Below are 21290 nucleotides of genomic sequence, written 5' to 3'. Positions count from 1 at the left end.
ATGGCCTCCCTTCTCCCCTGCCAGCTTGAAATCCAGCTTTGTGTTACTCTTCGAAGATTGCTATTATAGAGCTGCTCACAGCAGTCTGCCATTGCTCTGTTGCTGCTGCTTTATCTAGGGTTTGCCAACCTTGGACAGATGCTGTAGCAGTGTGGGGAGCCCCTCTTCATGGCAGCATGGCTAGGCCTCTGCCCCACTTGGGGTGTCTAGTTCTCCCCCATCTTAAGTCTAGTCTAAGACAACTGTGAGCCTTACTTGTAGACTCTTATGCTTCTCCTTTGGTGCTGGGTAGGCCTAACTGTGGTGCTACTCTCCCCTGACAGGTGCCCTGCTCCCCACCTGGGCAGAGCTGCCCTTGCCACTCTGGAACACATTGGTTTCCTAGCAAAATGCCTGGCACTGTAGGTGCCTGGTGGGACCCAAGTGAAGACAAGTGGCTGAGAAGTCCGTGGGAGGGTGTTAAACTGGACGAGTATCTAGCCAGCTAGAGACATGCTCACCAGCTGCTGCTGGGGTCCAAGGGGGCTCGAGACATGTGCATCTAGGGAACTGCGTCTGTTACATTGGGCAATGGCATACTGACACACTTACTGTCAGAAGGGCTGCCAGGCCAGTGTGGTGCTGGGGTTCATGGTGTGCCGTGAGGTTGTGTGGAAGTGTGTCGGCAGCTGCCGTGTGGCATCACTGCAATGTCAATGTGGTTTGTTTTTCAGGATGGGAAAATCGAAGCAGAAGATTTCACTAGCAGGTTATATCGAGAACTGAACTCTTCACCTCAGCCTTACCTTGTGCCTTTCCTGAAGGTGATTGACAGCTTGTGCTGCAGTATTTGTGGTCCAGTCAGGGTGGGCATTAGATTCCACCTGGTGTGGTTGGGACAGCACTGAGTCCCCAGATGCGCCCCAGCTCCAGCACACTCCTTAGGTAGGGCCAGTGCTCCCTGGGGGAAGGGCTTGCTCCCAGCATAAGCCTGGGGACACTGACATGGGTGCCTCTAGGTACTTTGTAGCCAGTTCTCTCTAAGAAAGTCCTGGTCAGTGAGTGTGTTTGGAGTTGAGTGACAGGTGGGGGATTAGTACCCAACACTGTAGATGGAGTGATATTAGCCACAAGGCTTTTCTGAAGGATTATGCTTCTGAATTTTGAAGATACTATAAGCAGTAATGTTCTAGCTGTGCCTGACCCTCCATGTCTGTCTGTCCTCAGAGGAGCTTACCTGCCTTGAGACAGCTGACCCCAGACTCCGCGGCCTTCATCCAGCAGAGCCAGCAGCAGCAGCCGCCTGCCTCGCAGGCCACGACTGCACTGACGGCTGTGGTGCTGAGCAGCTCAGTGCAGCGCACAGCTGGGAAGACAGCTGCCTCGGTGACCAGCGCCCTCCAGCCCCCGGTCATCAGCCTCACGCAGCCCACACAGGTTGGCGTTGGCAAGCAGGCACCGCCCACACCACTGGTATGAAGGCTCGAGCCTGGCATGGTGCTCTTGCCAGCCGCCATGTCATTAACTCGCCAGCCCTGGCTCGGAGCCCATTTCTGGAAAGAGCAGGCAAGGAAGCTCCTGCTGGAAAGACGTGTGGCTGTTCTCTTAAGTAATTAAAGTGTGAGCTGGAGGTTGAGGCCCATGACTTTGTATTGTACTTTTCATAGAATGAAGTGAACTTCTTGGCTCACTTCCTGGCAGGCCCTTAACCTGTGGTTGGGGTTTCCTGTACAGGAACACAGTGTTTGGTGGCCTCTTAGGAGGATAACTCTCTGGACTTTGAGTGATGCCTAAGTGTTCAAACCTTTGGGATTGGGAAGGAGATGGGTCAGTCAGGCCTTTGCCTTCCCAGGATAGAGCTGACTGGTGGCGACGGTGCTCAGGGAAGGAAAGCTGAGGTGCTGGCAGGGGGGGTCTGGCTTTGTCTGATTGCGTTCTTCCACTGGAGGCGGGATGGCTCTCCACTGTGAGCTGCGTTTAGAGTGTATAGACCCTGCCGTGAACACATAAAAGGCAAACTTGAAAAGGGGGCTGGTTGTACAGAACAGTGTTGTAGAGCATTTACGAGGTCTTAGGTTTAACTCATAGCTCTGGGTGGTGGTGGATGACGGATGACTTGAGTTGTTGTAAGGTGAGTAGTCGTAGGTGGTACAGTGCTGTATGCAGGCTGGGGATGTAAGGAGGCCAGACCCCTGGGTGCTGGCTGCCCTGTTGGAGCTTGGTTTTGTCTACTCTGTGGGTAGTGAGGAGAGTTGAGAGCAGGCTGAAGGACCACACCTGAGCAGGCATCCTTGTGTCCTTTGCTTTCACACGGTTTCAGTCGGGAGTTGTGTTGTTCAGCAGTCAGCACACTGACTTACCTGGAAGACAGCTCTGTGGACGAGCAGGCTGTCTTTGTGAGGGTTTCACCTCTGGTCCTGGTTCTCAGTTGTGGCCTTGAGTGCTGGACTGCGTGCAGAACCATTTCCATTGTGTCACTTTTAACTTTCAATTTGGAATACTGTAGAATCACCTGGAAAGAGCGTTCTTAATGAGAAGTCATCTAGATCAGAACGGCATGTAGGTATGCCTATATGAGATTGATTTTTGATTGATGTAGGAAGACCTGCCCTGAATGTTGGTGGCACTGTTTCCTGGCTCCTGAACTGTGTAGCAGCTCAGAAAGCTAGCTGCACACAAGGGCACAGGCAGGCAACATGGCTGCATTTGTTTCTCTTGACTATAGATGTGGTGTGACAGTCTTCGTTGTTGCCTCTATGACTTCCCTGCAGGGATAGACTGTGACCCGGAATTGTAAGCCAAAGAAACCTCTTCCATCAATTACTTCTGGTCAGGCTGTTTAATCAGTGTCAGAAGTTATACCAGAATAGTGGTGTTTCTTTTCACAAACATGAACATGGTGTGTTCAGCCACCTGGTCATTGCTGTGTGCTTTCCTGATCCCCCTCTTACACCGTCATTCTCTGCTTATGCCTGTGTGTGCAGCTAAGGCAGATAGGTCAACTTCATGCAAACCTGGGCCTGAGGCCAGAGGATCCCAGGACCCATGGAATTGAGCCACTTTTCTGTATCTTCACTTAGTGGCTTCTCAGTGGAAAGCCCTAGCCTGAGTTGCCATGGGCTTGCCCATCCTGTGGTGTGAGCACCATGGTCTGTTGCAGGCCTCGACCCCAGTCCTTCGCAAGTGTCCTATTACATGTGGTGCTCAACAAAAACACAGCAGAGCTGGGGTTCAAGTCCCAGAAGTGATTCAGAATCCTGCAGACACTGATATTGTGCCACACAAAAAGGCTCCTTTATAAAAAAGAGGATTCTTCCAGGAAAGCTCTTAGCCCAGAGACTTATGGTCTGGCCATCTTGGGGCTTCCTGTGGGCTCTTGGAGCCTGTTGTAGGCCAGGGCAGTACGCAGGACAGCAGAGCTGAGCAGGTCCTGAAATATCAACCAGCCGCCCTTGGGCTAAGTATGGTTCAGAGTGATGAGGGGGACAGGCTGTGTTGGGACGAGAACCAAGGTCAGGGCAGGACTTGGAGATCCATCTTCACTCCAATAGAAGAGTAATCTGATCCTATAGAAAACTGAGACTAGAAACAAGTCATTCGACATATGGCCCTCAGGCAGCAGAAGTCATGTTCCTTGTGGGGCCTGAGCTTAGCAAACTTTGGTTTGCTGTTGCCCTCTAGGATATGTGTGGGATCTACTGCAGGTCCTGAGTGTCGTGTGCTCCGTGTACTTGCTCTGCTCTACTGTGGCCTGGTGTGGTACCATTCTGTCTTTGTCTAAATCTTTTGAAGCTGTGCGCAGAGGCTTGTTGGCGACTTGTTGGGCCAGGCCTTTAGATTTGGAATGAGGTATACATTTGGACTTCCTAGAGCTTCTGGCAGGGCAAGGTTGGGGTAGCGCTGAGGAAGCACATAGCTGGCTTCATGGGTCAGTGTGGTGGCCCCTAGGATGTGTGTGTGCTCATGCACTGTGCTGGCTGTGCCCCAGGTGATCCAGCAGCCCCCGAAGCCTGGAGCCTTGATCCGGCCCCCGCAGGTGACCTTGACGCAGACACCCATGGTCGCATTGCGGCAGCCTCACAACCGGATCATGCTCACCACACCACAGCAGATCCAACTGAACCAGCTGCAGCCAGGTGAGGCCCCGGCTGCTGCCACCTAGGACTGGCTAGTCCCAGAAATGGCCAGTTGTGGGACTGGTACTTGATTTCATTTCATCATTGTGATAAAATTAATTTATGCACATTGCTCAGTGACTTCATTTATGAGGTTTGTGCAAGCCATTACCCTTGTCAACGTGGTTTTTAAATTATCTGAATTATATACATTACACTGCTGGTATCTATTAGATACTTCTAGTTAGACCTTCTAGCTGCCTGTCTCCCTCTCCTCCTACCCCTTCCTTTGGCTTCCCTCTTCTCCCAGTCGCCCTGTTATTCCTAGAGTTAGTCTAGATTGTGTGGTATAAATGTTGTTCCCATCCTCTAAAACCATAAAAAACAGAAACCTGCTTTTTTCTTGGGGCTTGAAGGGAAGGCCTTCTCTCTTTTCAAGGTCCTATCATGCTGCCTATGGTGTGGCATTGCCTCTTCTGAGTCTCTTCCCACTTCAAGGCCTGGCCATGATAAAGTTTATTCTGAAGTGTAATTCTGTATCGCTCTTTTTCACCAGACTTAGGCCTTTATATCATAACAGTATTCCACCTTACCCCCTTTTCTCCAAGGCAGCCCCACTGTGTTACCTTGGTCTTAAACTCCTGGGTTCCAGAAATTCTCATTCTTCAGTCTCCTAGGTGAGACTTTAAATATATATAGCATATGTCTGCTTACTGTTAGTCCCTCTCAGGAGTCATTCCTGTATTTCAACAGTTGGAGGGTGTCGGGAGTGTGGTGCACACCTTTAATCCCAGCACTCAAGGGCAGCCTGGTCTTCAGAGTGAGTTCCAGGACAGCCAGGGCTACACAGAGAAACCCTGTCTCACCACCACATCCTCCCCCTAAAAAAGAATGTGAAGAAATACAGGCAAGTAGATGCTTGGAGGATGCAACTAAACCTTTAAAAAAAAAACCTTAGGGTTTAAACATTACCTACATGTTAAACTTTTATCTTAAGCCTTGTAAATGATTGTATCTTTTGAGATTTCTCTCTCTCTCTCTCTCTCTCTCTCTCTCTCTCTCTCTCTCACATACACACACACGCACACACACACACACTACGCATGTGTGTGTATATATATATATATGGCACACATATATATGACACACACATATAACACACATACATATAACATGTGTATAGATATATGGCATATATATAACATACATGTATATATGTGGTACACACAAGTATATGACATGCAACCTATATATGGCAAACATACATATATACGTATGACACACATATATATAACACATACATATATGATGCACACATATACACACATATATAAAATATACATGTAACACATGTATATATTGGCATATACATAATATACATGGCACACATAAATATACATATATACATATATGACATGCACATGACACATATATACATGTAATATATGTGTATATGACACACACATATATGCATACATATATACACATAACGCACATGTATGACACATATATAGCACACAATGCACACCACACACATATATATGGGACATATATAATATACATGTGTATATATAATACACACATATATGGCACACATACATATATACATATAACACACACGTATATATGACACAAACACACACATAAGAATGCTTCTGTAGAGTCTGTGCTGGTGAGGAACGGATGCAGATAGGGCACAGGGATGGGCTGTACCGTGATCAATGGCACTGTCTTGGATTTGCACTGTAATTTTCCTAAGACTGTTTTTCTCTCTCCTCATGGGTAAGCATGTATACAACATGCTTTGACAAAAATCCACCCTTCTGCCCATCTCTTCCTCCTTCTAGACCCTCCATCTCCCTCTCAATTTTATGCACTAAAAAAAAACCCAAGCCGGGGTTGGGGATTTAGCTCAGTGGTAGAGCGCTTGCCTAGGAAGCGCAAGGCCCTGGGTTCAGTCCCCAGCTCCGAAAAAAAGAATAAAAAAAAAAAAAAAAAAAACCAAAAAAACCCAAGCCCTCTGAGTCTGTCAATGCTACAGGTTATGTACATGGGTATAGGACTGTCCACCGGAGCAGGAGCAGCCTGTCCAGGGCCGCATCCTTGGAGAAACAGCTAGGAGCCCCTTCCTATCCATGCTAGAACTAAAAACAAGACAGACAAAACACCACAATAACTTGATCATTGTTTTCTGTGTGGGAGTGTTTGCCTGCATGTATGTCTGTGTTCCATGTGCATGCCTGGTGTCCTTGAAGGCCAGAAGAGGATGTTGGATCCACTGGAACTGGTATCAGCCATTATGTGGTTGCTAGAATCGAACCTAGGTCCTCTGGAAGAGGAAGTGCTCTTAATCACTGAGCCATTTCTCCTTTCCCCTTCGATGCTGGGATTTTAATGGGCTTGATCTTAGCAGATGTTGAATAAGCAGCCATAGCTGCTTTGAATTTATAAGTGCAAGGGCCTCTCATATCTAGAAAACAGTTTCTTAGCCGTCTTCCAGTCTCTTTCCACCTCCTCCTCCTGTGATGATCCCTGAGCCCCGAGGAGGGAAGATGTGGTAAAGGTGTCCTGTTTAGAGCTGAGCATTCTCAGCACTCTGACCAGGGGTGTGTGTGTGTGTGTGTGTGTGTGTGTGTGTGTGTGTGTGTGTGTGTGTACAGGTGTCCACAGAGTTCAGAGTGAGAGTGTGTGTGTGTGTGTGTGTGTGTGTGTACAGGTGTCCACAGAGTTCAGAGTGAGAGTGTGTGTGTGTGTGTGTGTGTGTGTGTACAGGTGCCCACAGAGTTCAGAGTGTGTGTGTGTGTTGTGTGTAAGGTGCCCACAGAGTATGTGTGTGTGAGAGAGAGTGTGTGTACACAGGTGCCCAGAGTTCAGAGAGAGAGAGAGAGTGTGTGTGTTGTGTGTGTTGTGTGTACAGGTGCCCACAGAGTATGTGTGTGTGTGTGCGTGTGTGTGAGAGAGAGTGTGTGTACACAGGTGCCCAGAGTTCAGAGAGAGAGAGAGAGAGAGAGTGTGTGTGTGTGTGTGTGTTGTGTGTGTGTGTGTGTGTTGTGTGTACAGGTGCCCACAGAGTTCAGAATGTGTGTGTGTGTTGTGTGTAAGGTGCCCACGGAGTATGTGTGTGTGAGAGAGTGTGTGTACACAGGTGCCCAGAGTTCAGAGAGAGAGAGAGAGAGAGAGAGAGTGTGTGTTGTGTGTGTTGTGTGTACAGGTGCCCACAGAGTATGTGTGTGTGTGTGCGTGTGTGTGAGAGAGAGAGTGTGTGTACACAGGTGCCCAGAGTTCAGAGAGAGAGAGAGAGAAGAGAGAGAGAGAGAGAGAGAGAGTGTGTGTGTGTGTGTGTGTGTGTGTGTGTGTGTGTGTGTTGTGTACACAGGTGCCCACAGAGTTCAGAAGACAGCTTTGAATCCCTGGAGCCATAGTTGCAGGTGTTGTGAGCTGCTGTGGGTACTGGGAGCGGAGCATGGGTCCTCTAAAGAACAGTGCGATCATTTAACCACTGAGCAGCCCAGCCCTGTAACTTAAGTACAGGTGCACTATAGAGCTCAGAGTTTCGAGAGTGTCAATGTGATGAGTGAAGAGATGGCAGTTTCTCCCTCGGCTTGTGGAGCCATCAGAGTTAGTTCTCCAGTAACAGCCTCTGTGTCCACTGTGTCTTTGACTTTGCAGTCCCTGTGGTGAAACCCACCGTGTTACCTGGAACCAAAGCCCTTTCTACTGTATCTGCACAAGCAGCCGCTGCACAGAAAAACAAGCTCAAGGAGCCAGGGGGAGGCTCCTTTCGGTAAGAACTGAAGCCCTGAACACTTTAGAGAGCACGGGAAGGGCTCAGGTTATCTGCTGACTTCACTACAAGGCCTTTCCTACTGGCTCTTGGCCCTGGTAGTGTCAGGACTGCTTGTTCTGCTTGTGTCTGACCACACCTCTGTCAGTGTGAACTCCTGTTGTGGATGCAGAGGAGTGGCTTGCCTCATGCCCTCTGTGGAAATGGAGAACAGGTCATCTGACTTGGTGCCAACAGAGTGCACCAAGGTAACTACCGTTTATAACACAAATGGCCCGCATCACCCTGCTCACTGTGACTCTTGATGAACAGAACAGCCTTTCTGGACATTACTATGTCTTGAGATTCTTGTGTGCAAACACCAGAGGCCAAATTCTGGCCTTCACTCTGACTGAGCAGTGGGGGGTGGTTTGAATTTCAGGAGCCTCTTCATCCTCGAAGCTATTGAATGGGGCTGGAGAGAGTTGGGAACTATATTGGCTCTGTAGGGTAAGGAGCAACCAGGCAGATCAGGACAGGTCACCTGAGTGGATCGGGAGAGAGGCTAAGTGTGTATGTACAGCATAAACGCCTGTACTACCCGCTTCTCGGTGCTGTGGCCAGTGTTGATGAGGAAGCTGGAGCTAGGGACGTGGGTAAGCTAGGGTTGGCCGCAGTCTTGGGTCCCAGCTGGACAGGGAGGAATGCTTAGGAATGCAGTGGAGGCTGGGGCTCCTAATTGGTCTGTGGGAAGAGCCTAGGCACATTCCTGTCACTCATATCTTACCTACTAGAAGCCATTTTCCAGTATAGACCAGGGCTGCCCTTCAGGGGATAGTGGTTAAGAGCAGGGACAAGCAAACGACAGTGTGAGCTGTGCCCACTTCATCACGTCAGGACAGGGCTCAGGTAGTGACATGAGGTGGGCTGGACTCCTTTCTATAGCCCAGGCTGCGCTGGTCATCTGGATGGTCAGCACTTAATCAGATAGGGCAGGATCAAAAGGCTGAGTAGAAGTGAGCTATGATTGACTTGTAAGCAATAGGAAGGTTGCATGTGTGTGTGTTCAAACTTCAGGATGCTTCCACAGTACTGGTTAGCACTGGGTGTCACTCTCAGCACACACACATACAGGCAGCAGGGTGGGACGGGCAGTGCAGTTCAGTGAAGACTTCCAAGGGTCAGGCTTCAAGGAGGACTCTCCTGTCGTCCTATGACTGAGTCTACGCCAAGGGCGTATGTGTTAAAGACAGGCTGAAGGGTGTTCAGTGAGGGACACTGGAGGGCCTGTTGCTGGATGTAGACCTCCCCAGGGAAGAGGTTGGTCTTGGGACAGTGGCCACATGTGGACAGGTTTTTAGGCTAGTCCATTTTCACAAGGAAACATCTGTCTGGGACTGGCTGGTAGTACTCTGTGCTGGCTCTGAGTGAGTTTTGTGCTCTTCTAACTCCTCTGAAAGCTGCGACTGAGAGAAGAAATTTTCTTCTTTCTTTGAGAAATTTTCAGGTAACATGGAGTCTTCAAAGCAACAGATGGTGTTCTGGGTTTTGTTTTCTTGGGACAGACTGTGGACGGTGGGCACAGAGCTCTCTGTGGACTCAGTTTAGCTGTGACCTCACACAGTTCTTCCTTTGAACACTTCAGTTTTCAAACAAGGCAGCAAGACACTGTCAAACAAAGGACAAGGCCAGTGTAGGAGCCTGGTGTGTTTGTGTAACTGTGTGTGTGTGTGACTGTGTGTGTGTCTGTCTGTTCATCTCAGTGCCCTTCTGCTGCTCCCTGCCCCTTGCAAGATGCCACTGAATTGGAACCACCTGAGTGAGCTGTGATTTCCTAATGCCACAAGAATGTTCCTCTCTTCTCACAGGGATGATGACGACATCAATGATGTTGCGTCAATGGCTGGAGTGAACCTGTCTGAAGAAAGTGCAAGAATATTGGCCACAAACTCTGAGTTGGTGGGGACATTGACCCGATCCTGTAAAGATGACACCTTCCTCCTCCCCGCGCCTTTGCAGAGGAGGATACTAGAAATAGGTACGGCTGCAGCAGGTGACGCCACTGGGACGCCGAGTGTCCCTGTCTGTCTGATGTGTTCCATGACCCTGGCGAGACGCAGTCCGACCTTTCTGCTGTAGCCCCACTGCCTTGTCTTGGGCTCACCCTATACAGACTCCACTGTTGGTTGGCAGGTAGTAGAAGGTGGACAGTGACAGTCTGCTTCCTGCTTAGACTGCCTTTGATTGTACAAAGCAGTAACTAGTGGGTGAGAGAAGCCAGGGCCGTGATAAAGAGAAGCTGGGTAAGTACCATAAAGTGCTTTTTTCTGCATGGCCTGCAGGTAAAAAGCACGGCATCACGGAACTGCATCCAGATGTAGTGAGTTACGTGTCTCATGCCACACAGCAAAGGCTGCAGAATCTTGTAGAAAAGATATCTGAAACGGCTCAGCAGAAAAACTTCTCTTATAAGGTAATGAGGCTATTTTCCTGGGGAGAATGTTCGTGTTCTCACCGCGTGACCTGGGCTGTCTGGAAGCCCTGTTGTCCTGGTTGTTCCTGTGCTCACTGTTAGCCACACACACTACCTGCAGGTGTGCTCAGGTGCTCCTGCGTCGGGAGACGGGGCTGTGAGCGTAGGAGATTACGGAGTCTTGTGCTCTTACTCCATCTAAAGAGCCAGGTCCTGCAGCCTGGCCTATTCGAGCCATAAGCTACAACTACAGGCTGTCCGCCGTGCGTGCGTGCGTGAGAGAGGGAGAGAATGAATGAATGAATGAATGAATGAATGAATGAATGAATGAATGAATGAATATGAAGTGGGTTTTCAGCCAGAATACGTCTTGAGCACTTGCACAGATGAAGGAGTCTGTGTCTGAACATTCAGAGCAGCCCGTGGTAAATTGTCAGCTTTAAAACACTTCGAAAGTTGGACTTGGTGGTGCACACCTTTATTTCTGGTACTCGGGAGGCAGAGGAAGATGGATCTCTGTGAGTTCAAGCCCAGCCTGGTCTAAAATTGTGAGTTCCAGGCTAGTCAGGGCTGGACAGAGGACCCTGTCTCAAAAACAAAAATAGACAGACACTTCTATACAGAAGGACTTAAATATGGCTTCAAAATGCCAAAGTGTATCAAGTTGGGCCTTTCGTGGGTTCCTGGTAACTGGACGAGACTTCCTGTCTTTGTGAGGTCGGGACTGGAGCAGTGGGATGTGAGCAACTGCCACACCATGTCCAGCTGTGCCAGGCACATCCATGCTTGTTGAAGTACCGAATCCACCGCTGACAGTGTCTGTACTAACTTTTTGGGTTTTTTTTGGTAGGATGACGACAGATATGAGCAAGCGAGTGATGTCCGGGCGCAGCTCAAGTTCTTTGAACAGTTGGATCAGATTGAAAAGCAGAGGAAAGATGAGCAGGAGAGGGAGATCTTGATGCGGGCAGCAAAGGCAAGTTAAACCCCATCTGCAGCTCAGGCTCAGCTTGCTGCCCCCTCCTAGCTGCTCACCAGGCACTGGCTTGTGCTCACCGCCATTTCTGGCAAGTGTGGAAAGAAGGGTGTTGTGAGTGAAGCTGGATAGGTGAGGCAGAAGCCTGGCTCCAGTTAGAGATTGGTAGAAGAGATGTAGCTCTCATTTTGTTAGTTAATTAATTAATTTTAAAAATGTTTTGCTTTATTTTTGAAATAAGGACTCATTATGTAGCTCTGGCTGTCCTGGAACTCACTGTGTAGACCAGGCTGGCCTTGAACTTACAGAGATCTTCCTGCCTCTGCCTTCTGAGTGTTGGGATTAAAGGTGTGTAACACTATGGTATGGGCTTAAATCTTAGAATTCTGACCTCTTCCCTTCCCTGTGGGTTCATATAGCCTTTCAGTCTAGAGCATTCAGAGCTAAGTATAGGAACTTTATGATTAGAGTCATCCAGAAATGTTAATTCCAGTGTCAGCTTTTTGTGCAGTAGGAGGAGTGGTAGCTGAATGCCAGCCTCACTAGCTGCTGAGCCCAACACGACTGGGAGCTCTGTCCCAGCTCTTTCCCAGTCTACATTGAGTCAGAGGCATATGACAAACTGGTAGCCATATGTCTAAGACTCTCTCACTGCGTCTGGATGGTATCAAAGACATTTTTTTCATGGCCCATTATTACCTAAATTTTTGTCATTTGGATGTAAACATGTATAGAATTTGCAGGAACTCTGTCATCTGGCTAAATGCTGCTGTAGATGGACAGGGTACTGTGGGTTCAGTAATGTTCATGGAAGGCATGACTCTTGTTTTTTCCTTCTTTCAAAAATAGTCTCGATCCAGACAAGAAGACCCAGAGCAATTAAGGTTGAAGCAGAAAGCAAAGGAGGTGAGTTTCTCTGTTTGGCCTCTACTGCACTTGCAGTTCGTGGTCATGCTTGGTGCCCACATAAAAGACAATACTTAGAAACCTGGCGTTTGGGGCTGGGGATTTAGCTCAGTGGTAGAGCGCTTACCTAGGAAGCGCAAGGCCCTGGGTTCGGTCCCCAGCTCCGAAAAAAAAAGAACCAAAAAAAAAAAAAAAAAAAAAAAGAAACCTGGCGTTTGCCAGTGTGGGCATCCATTGCTCCTTTGTCCTCTTGGGGGACCCATCAGCCCAGGCTCTTTCTGTGCTGTCTGCATTTGGCTGGAGAGTACCTGTCCCTCTCTGTGAGATTAGGCTCCCTAAACCCCTTCTAATTGTCTGAGCATTTTAAGGTAAGCTTCTGTTTAAAAAGTCTTGTAAATATTTTTGGTTACAGACATGTCCTTAGTTTTAAAAGCCTCAACTCTAAAGAAGTTATGACTTAGGAAACTTGAGAAAATTCTTGGTAGCTGTTGCTACATTTGCAGTAAGACTCTCGAAGCAATGAGTTTTGTTTCCTTCCCAATGAAGATGCAGCAGCAGGAGCTGGCACAGATGCGACAGCGAGATGCCAACCTCACTGCACTGGCAGCCATCGGGCCCAGGAAGAAGAGGAAGGTGGACTGCGCTGGGCCAGGATCGGGAGCAGAGGTATAGCAGAACACGAGGCGGAGGTCTGGAGGGTGTGGGGAGTGCCTTCCTTCAGTAGGCAGGGGAGTTCCTGGCCTTCCGTAAAGGTGTGGTCTTGGTTGGACACTTGATTTTCAAGTAGCCTTTTTGTGCATATAACATGAGCTAAAACACATGGTCGGCTCTGCGTGGTTCAACCTGACGGAAACGCATGGGGTGGAATTCAGGATTGGCTCTGGTGGAGACAGTGTGAGGCCATCTGTAGGGTGTGTAACTGAGAGAAGTTCTCACCTGTTCACTGGGCCCAAAGTCTGAGTGTCTTATGTGCTGCCCTAATGCTTTATGCTTTAAACCATTGTCGTTTGCATTTAGAAGAGCAGTGGCAGACCTGCGTGTCCACTCAGTGGTCGTCACTGCTGCTGCTGAGGATGCTGGGTCCATGTGTCACTCGCATGTGCACTCTGCACTGGTTATAGAGTTCTAGGGTGCAGGTGCGTGTTGTCACTTTTCCTGTCCTTGCCTCTGTGTGGTAATCTGGTCTGACTGCTGACCGTTGGGGCCTTTCTTTAAGAGATTTTCCGTGTCTTAGGGTCAGTCTCTGGGCGGTCAACTTGTTTCTTCCATTTCCTGAGCTGCTTAGACTCACATGTGAGACTGCCTCAGTGTACATTTGCACCACATTGGCCATTGTTTTCTTCAGGTGTGCTCTGTTCCCATTTCTCTTCCTCTTGGTCCCCAGTCACACATGCACTGGACCGTGCTGTGGTCCCAGTCACACATGCACTGGACTGTGGTACTGCTCGTGTTCATTGCATCACCGATTTCCTCTGTGCCCTTCAGACTGGGTCCTGTTCCTCGGCCAGATTGGAGTTGTGCCAGCTCCTGTTGGCTGTTGAGCTCCAGTGCAGTTCCCATTTACAAAACGTTGATTTTAGTTGAGCGTGCCTAGAGCAGTGGGTCTCCACCTGTGGTCAAGACCCCTGTGGGGTTGCATATCAGATACCCTGCATGTCAGATGTTTACATTAGGATTCATAGCAGTAGCAAAGGTACAGTTATGAAGTCACACTGAAATAATTTTATGGCTGGGGTCACCACAGCATGAGGAATGTTCTATCTATAGGCTATGGATTTGCAAGCATCCCTCTAGTGAGTAGCAGACTTCCCCTGTCTGCCACTTTATGATGGCTATAACTCTCCTATGTTGTTGAACATATATATTGAAGCTTCCAGCCTCGGTTTCCCCTCACTGTTCTCCTTTCCCTGTTTCAGTGCATGTCTAGTGCCTATCACTGAATGCTGGGCATCTTTGATCAGATGTGATGAGGCCCCTGGGTGGTTTTCCACACTCTGAAGAATGTGGGCTGGACTTGTTTCAGTTTATTCTGTTCCTATGGCTCTGTGCAGACGTGGGGCATTTTTTTTTCTAGTCTAGTACAACACAGCACCCCTGTCTGTGTGTTTGTGTTTGGCTATTTTTTACATGAGTCTTAATGGAGAATGACCCTTCATCCTGGCGAAACTTAGCTAAAACCTTGGTTGAACTCTCGTGTTGCCACCAGGCCTCAGTCTATTTTGCCTTTATCCCCATAGAAACTGCTGTCTGCTTTGCTTGGGCAGTTCTGTCCTGCTGTGAAGCAAGCAGATTGGGTCAGCTTAGGGTAGTGGCTTCAGCAGGTCAGTGCTGTCCCTGCCAAGGACTGCTGACCCATCTCCAGCCCTGGAGCCAGCAGTGACTCCCTGTGCAGCAGTCTTTGGGTGTGGAGACTATACCCTAGAGGTACAGGGACATCCCTCTCAGTTCAGGGGTAGGTAAAACGTCTGAATGTGGCATAGGAAGAAAATCTCAGCCAGAATCTTTATGTAGATGTGTTCTCTGAAAAGCTGCAGCAACTGGGTCTACTGTTCAAGTATACAGGCCTCCAAAACTCACACAGAAGTGAGGCCAAGAAGTGAGTAAAACCTTGGGTAGCAACTTCACACTTTGAAAAGGACACCAGGGGAGTTAAAAGATACCAATGAACTTTTTCTGCTGCGTGTTTTTGTAGCTTGCTGAATTATTGTAAGGTGTAAGCCCTTGTAACTTATCAGCTGAGGCACAAAAAGCCAGGTTCTGTAGTGTGCACCACAGTCCAAGCACTGGGCAGGAGAACAGAACCCAGGGCTTGCTGACTGCAGTATAGCTGAGTCAGTGAGTGAGACACCGTCTCCCACGTCAAGTTCCTTAGGGCAAGTTTGATCTTCATCAGTATTCTAATTTCTTCTTTACACACAACTACTTAACAAACTGTGACCAACAGCCCAACAACAACAATTAACTCTCAGGGATCCTGACATTATAGGATCTGAAAAGTTCCCAGAATTCTAAATGTCCCTCAATTGCAGAAATCATCTGCAACTGGCAAAATTAGACCCTTGCTAGAGCATGAGGCAAATCATAGCTGCTGTGGTCAACTGAAGCAGCCCCACACCTGGGATTAAAAGAAAAACATTCCCAAAGTATTTCTGTCTTTTTCAAACAGACGAAAATTCTCACTATACAAATAAGGTAGCCATTAACTTGTGGCCTAGCATGCATGCACATGTGCATGGGCAGTGCACAGGCAGTGCACACGCACATGTGCATACATGTGCATACACATCCATGTCTCCCTGGCATCTTCTGTTTCTTTACCTGTGCTTGTGACTTTGTTTGAGACAGCTCCTGCAGCCCAGGCTGGACTTGAACTTGTGTTGTGACTAAGCATGACCTTAAACTCACCTCACTCTCCTTACCAAGTTTGGGGATTACTAGCATGTGCCACGGTGGCCCACCTTGTATTCATTTTTATTTTTGTTGTTCTTGTTTTGGTTTGAGACAGGTTTTCTCTGTATAGCCCTGGCTGTCCTGGAAGGGACTATGCAGACCAGGTTGGCCTTGAATTCAGAGATGCGTTCACCTGCTTCTGCCTCCAGAGTGCTGGGATTAAAGGTGTGCACCAGTATTCTCTGTTTCTTTAGTCTTTCGATTGCATGGCTGGCCTTGAACTCAATCTTTCACCTCCCAAGTGCTGGTAACAGGTGCTCTGAGGGAACAGGTGCTTGTGGCCACTCTTGGCTTCTTTGTGAAGGCTGTTGTCTAAGGAAGGTTTTGTCTGTGTTCTTGTGGTTCCTTTTGTCCTTACACAGTTTGTAACGACCTGGTCTCACAGTGGTTTCTGTAATGCTACGGTGCCCTTATCTTCACACCACCTGCCTCTCTTCTCACTTGCTATCCTGTGAGGCTGGCCTCCTGGAGATGTTGCTTTTCAGCTCTAGGCTAATTGAACCTGTGTCTTAAGCTGCTTGGGGGAAGATGAAGCCAGCTTCCAGCAACTCAGCCGTGTTTCTCGCTGCTGCCATCCAGTGGTGGCTGATCATGCTGTCCTGACTTGCAGGTTGGTTAAAGGCTGAGGTGCCTGCCATGCTTTCTCTTGCCTTGGTAAGTTAATCACTGGGAGCTGTTGTCACTGTTGTGGTGGCCTGGGCCCTCTCTGTGCTGCAAGCCTTGGTTTATGTAGTTTACAAAGTTCAGAGCTTCTTTTGCATGGTGGCCTTTCTGACCCTTACCACTCTTTTTTCCTTCCCTTTTCTGACTTTCCTTCTTCTCTTTCTGGACTTGCTTGAAACTCCTTTTTGTGTGTCCACACCGGCCTCTTCTGTCTCCACTCTTCAACAGCAGTGCTTTTGAGCTCTGAGCTCATAGGCACAGTGCTGCCCTTGGACTGCTTGACCAGGAACTTGTCTGGGGGTGTGCTCTACCTCAGATGTGGCACCTGGGTGTTTTGTTACTCACGGGGTGATGGCGCCCTCTCCTGGCAGTACTGGAAACTGTCTCGGCCATACCAATCTTGCTGTAGTTGATTGCTCAGGGCCTGCTGGTGTCTGCTGACTCTGTGCATGCTTATTTTGTAGACCCTGAACCCCTCATTTCTGTCCCTTCGTTCCTCCTGTCTGGAAGGTTCTGTTCTGCCATCTAAGGACCTATTGCAGCTTGTAAGGCTCCTTCCTCACTGCCTGAGTTTGGACTACTTGGGTACTTGCCAAGATTCCGTCCATTCTTGTCCTCTTGGTGTGTCACTTGTTGTGAGCCACTTTTTTGAGAGTGTGGTCATGCTGTAGGGTGGCATCCTGGCTTTGCATGGGGGCAGTTTCTCCCAGGAGTTTCATTAGAGTTTTGCACTGGAGAGGTGGCCAGGCTGCCCTGGTGCTGAGCCTCTTAGAATTGACCTCATTTCTTGGCAGAGTTCTGAGCGTCTGCTATGTTCTTCAGACGTTTTGTAGGTGAGTATGGCTCTTGTGGGGCAGTTCACAGATTGAGGACAGAGTTCCATCTGTAAGGATGGGAGCCATGATAGGTCTGGTCCTATGTAGGCTGCTTTCCCAATGCTACTCTGACCTAATGGCTAGTCTTAGAAGGTTTCCCAGGAACACTCACACTGTTTTGAGGTGCAGGGCTCTCGCCTGTTCTTGAAGGGGACTCCTTGGTGGAGAAGAGTCAGACTACTGCACTGTGACCCTGTGACCTTGGGGACGAGAGGAAGCCCAGCACTTCCCTTAGAACATAGGACTACATAGGCCCTGTGTATAGCAGGCTGGCCTTAGTAGACGACACTAGATAGATAAGTAGACTCACCTCTTTATTCAGTTGTTTCAGTAGCCTCGGGTGGGGCCAGGTGGGTAGCCACAGCAGGACAACCCAGGAGGCCCAGACTCATGTACCAGGAAGAATTTTCCTGGTATTGCCATCGGGTGTGTCCATGTCCATGTGTGTATGTGTGTTCATGTCTGTGTGCTTGTGTGTGCACCTGCACGTGTGTGTGTATGTATGTGTGTGTGTGTGTGTGTGTCTGTCTGTCTGTCTCTGTGTCCATGTTTGTGTCCATGCTCACCCTTGAAACACCTTTGAGTCCTCTGAACTGTAGTTACCATGTTAAGGTTTCAGCTTTCATGTGGGTACTGACAAATGCCTTGGTCCTGTGGATCCCTGTATCAGGCTCTGAGCAGAAGCTTTAATTGCAGTAGCCAGGAACACATTCACTGCATCCATGACCCTTCCTCGACCCTCAGCAAAGGACTCCCAGGGGGCTCTGAGACTCCACAGGTTGGATGACTTGTGTGTGCTCCCACAGGCCAGGAGGGTTTTGGATACACTAAGTGCCATAGTCTTCTGAGGACCATTCACTCAGGAGAGCTGGTCACGGTTCTGAGGTGGGGGGTTAGGCTCTTCTTGCTGTGGCCAGCCCTGAATGTGCTCAGAAGTGACGTAACATCCATTGTGCTGTGCCTCAGCCTGCACTTTTGATTTTACAACTGAGTCACCTCCTATTGCTTATAAGGCCCACAGAACACAATCGAGAATCTGTGTCCTGTTTTCACCTGACTGCTGTCCTCAGGTTTGAGCAGTGACAGCTGTCCTACCGGGTTGGAAGCCCAGGCTGGTGTGCTTACATGAAGCTATGGGCCTCATTAATGCTTGTCAGAAAGTGTGGGTCCCAGGTTGATCCTGTTTGTCTCAGTTTCTAACTTTTAGAACTTGTTCAATATTGTGCCTGAGATGAGTGTTCACTGCTCCTCCCAGCCCTGTTGTTGGCTGTTGAACCTAAAAGTAGAGGCATGAACTACAGCCTGGACACTGGCCACACACCACCCTGCTGCCCAGGCAGAGTCTCAGTGGGCCAGGGCACCATGTCATCGTCACCTGGATTTCTCTCTTGGGCCTGTAGTCAGGTGATTTAGATCAGGTTTATTAGCAAGTGCAAGAAGAGTGAAGTCACTGCTGAAAATGGAGAGGCAGTTTGGACCAACCTCAACCTGCTACAGGGCTCCAAGACCTGCAGACTCTGCCGGTCTCAGCAGCCCCCTCTTGCTGCTTCTGTTGGAGACCCTCCTCTATAGACTTTCTTTCCAGAAACTGGTTTGTTGCTCCTTTCCAGATCACCAAGACCCTCTAGAAGGAGGCTCATGGGTATGCCGGCCCAAGCACAGCCCAAGGTGGCTTTTGGGAGACCAACAGCTTCCCTCATTCCTACCAACTGCACATTTTCACTGTGGCCCTTTAAGAGGCACCACTAATCTCAGGGGTGAAACACTACTTAGAGCTGTTGCTGCCAACAACATCCAAGGAAATTGTCCACCCGAAACGACATGGCTACTAAGGTGATGGTGGAGGCCAGGGCCACAGATGGACAGTGGTGTCTCCCCGCATCTGAGGAAAAGTACCCTCTCTTCAGTTGGACTGTCATATGCATGAAGAAACTGTGGCCAGGTCATGCAGGCACACTTGTACCTGACCTGCCTGCCAGCTTCCTATGATTGCCGTCTACTGACTCCTGGGCCCCTGTGGCCTCACGAGTAGCAGGTGGTACTTGAGTTTCCTCAGCTTTGACTGTGGAGGCATAGTGAGGATGCCACTGCAGCATGGTTACTTGAATACACATGAGCAGTTTAACCAGCAGGACACATACCTGGTTCTCTACTGAGTCCATGGGGAGCTTGTGGTTTGAGCCCAGCAGGGGTCAGATGGAGGCAGTGGTGAGATCAGCCAGCTAGGGGAGCAGAGAACTCCCTTCCCTTGGCCGTGATCACTGGCAGTCGGCCTCCCCAGCTGATCAGCAGCCCACCCTGTCCATGAGTTCAGGCCTAGTGCCTCTGGCAGCCAAGGAGGGAATGGCACAGTCCAAGTGTGCTCTTTGGTCTCCCCTCGTCTGAGCCTCTTGGGCAGTACTGTGCTGTGTGTGTGGGGAGTGGGGGCACTTCAGAGCCTTGGCTTTGTCTTCTCTCCCACTCAGGACCAAGTCTGTGAGGACACTGGAGCGGGTGGGTATCCTGAGTGTGCTGTAGAGTGGGGACTTAAGTAACAGGACAGTGGAAGGAAGGGGCTTGTCCATGCCTGTTTCCTTCAAATTCTTGGGATACTTGAATCTTCCTCCGCCTCCTGACTGTTCCACCGTCACTAATGCACGTGTCTTCTCCCTTCTCCTCACTAGGGCTCAGGCCCAGGCGCAGCAGTCCCAGGCGGCTCCGGCGTGGGAACCCCCAGACAGTTCACACGGCAAAGAATCACGCGGGTCAACCTCAGGGACCTCATATTTTGTTTAGAAAATGAGCGTGAGACAAGCCATTCACTGTTGCTCTACAAAGCATTCCTTAAGTAACAGGATGAGCCGGCGTTTCTGATGGGACGCTTGCGGACGTTTTTATATATTTGCAGATTACGCCTTTTTGTAACAAGCAAATGGGATATTGTTTAAAAACAGCCACCTCTTTACAATGGAGCAGTTTTATACTCCTGTTTATAAATCAGCTCTTCAGTGCGGCAGAAACCGTGTCTGCAGCAGAGAGAACACAAAGGCCTGTGGATGCTCTCACAGGACAGCTGACCCGAGCTCATCCTCGGCTGAGTGGCCTTCTTGCCAAACAAGCCATATTTAAAGACTGATGGAAGCGCTTAGCAAATAATTAGCAGTTGCTCATCCTGTGTGCGTTTTGGTTCTGCTCACCCTGACTCACCCGCTAGGTGTCCGTCTACAGCCGATGACCTCATCTCTTATTTTACGTTGTAGCAGTCAGTTGGCAAAGCAAACTGATTTTTTAGACTATTTATCACCCCTCCCCGCCCTGTCCCTTACCTCCCTTCTACATGAAACTCCCCAGGATCATAACCTCCAAGCAGGGTCCCATTTCTGCTAATGGAGGCCGGGGTGCAGCACCTGTACAAATATGTTTTATTTGCTGCAGTTTGGAAGCTGTAAAGTGGAAGGAAATGAGAACCTTTTCAGCATAAATATATTTTACTTGCACTGTGTTTTTAGCTCAGAGTGAAGACTTAGATGAAATAAAATCAGAGTTGAGAAGAATCAACAGCAGACTGTTTCTCAGTGTGGATCAAGTGTTGGAAATGGTTGGTGTATTTTGTCAGTAATTGTACATAATTTTTGGCACATAACATAAGATGGCTATGTAAACTATAATTATTTTGCTAAGAGACTGTATGCAAGCTGTGGCCAACCTTACAGGCGTCCAGAGCAAAGCCCCTTCTTTGTACCTATTTTTTTATTACAAATATACTAATTGGTTCTTTATATTTTCAGAGGTTATTGTATTAAATTGTCTTATGATAGTACTTTTATGACTGTAAATACTTGGCTTTCTCCGTGTGGATTCTCATGTTAGACTTCAATTCGCACGTGTGAACTGAACGCTGATCAGTATTTTTTATGACACCCAAGAACTGTTACACCTTTCATTTTATCTTTTAGGAAATCCCCGTCTTTCCATTTTTTCATGTAAATTTTGCACAGTTACTTGTTAATATGTAAATATTTTACTTTCAGAAATGAAGTTTTTAATTGCTATTGTTTTATATAGGATTGAAAGAAAATTAACTCCTTTATTAAAAACAAATTTATCTGTA

At 48.6% G+C, this 21290-nt stretch overlaps 1 protein-coding gene across 3 annotated transcripts in view; it reads left to right on the top strand.

The window, feature by feature from the left end:
- The window catches only part of Taf4 (TATA-box binding protein associated factor 4), a 65266-nt gene extending 43976 nt beyond the window's left edge, over positions 1-21290 (top strand). For 2 of the 3 annotated variants that reach the window (NM_001402170.1, XM_087654429.1), the window contains 10 exon segments: positions 714-803; positions 1207-1452; positions 3968-4115; positions 7764-7878; positions 9726-9895; positions 10200-10330; positions 11181-11306; positions 12156-12212; positions 12759-12878; positions 19864-21290. In NM_001402170.1, coding sequence (NP_001389099.1) covers positions 714-803; positions 1207-1452; positions 3968-4115; positions 7764-7878; positions 9726-9895; positions 10200-10330; positions 11181-11306; positions 12156-12212; positions 12759-12878; positions 19864-20031 — 1371 coding nt within the window. In that variant the 3' untranslated portion in view covers positions 20032-21290. 3 annotated transcript variants of the gene reach the window in all.

This window comes from Rattus norvegicus, chromosome 3 (assembly GCF_021556685.1).
Source record: "Rattus norvegicus strain SHRSP/BbbUtx chromosome 3, alternate assembly SHRSP_T2T, whole genome shotgun sequence".
Classification (NCBI taxonomy): Eukaryota; Metazoa; Chordata; class Mammalia; order Rodentia; family Muridae; genus Rattus; species Rattus norvegicus.
The sequence above is the reverse complement of the archived record's forward strand: the minus strand, read 5'-3'. Positions and strand labels throughout refer to the sequence as shown.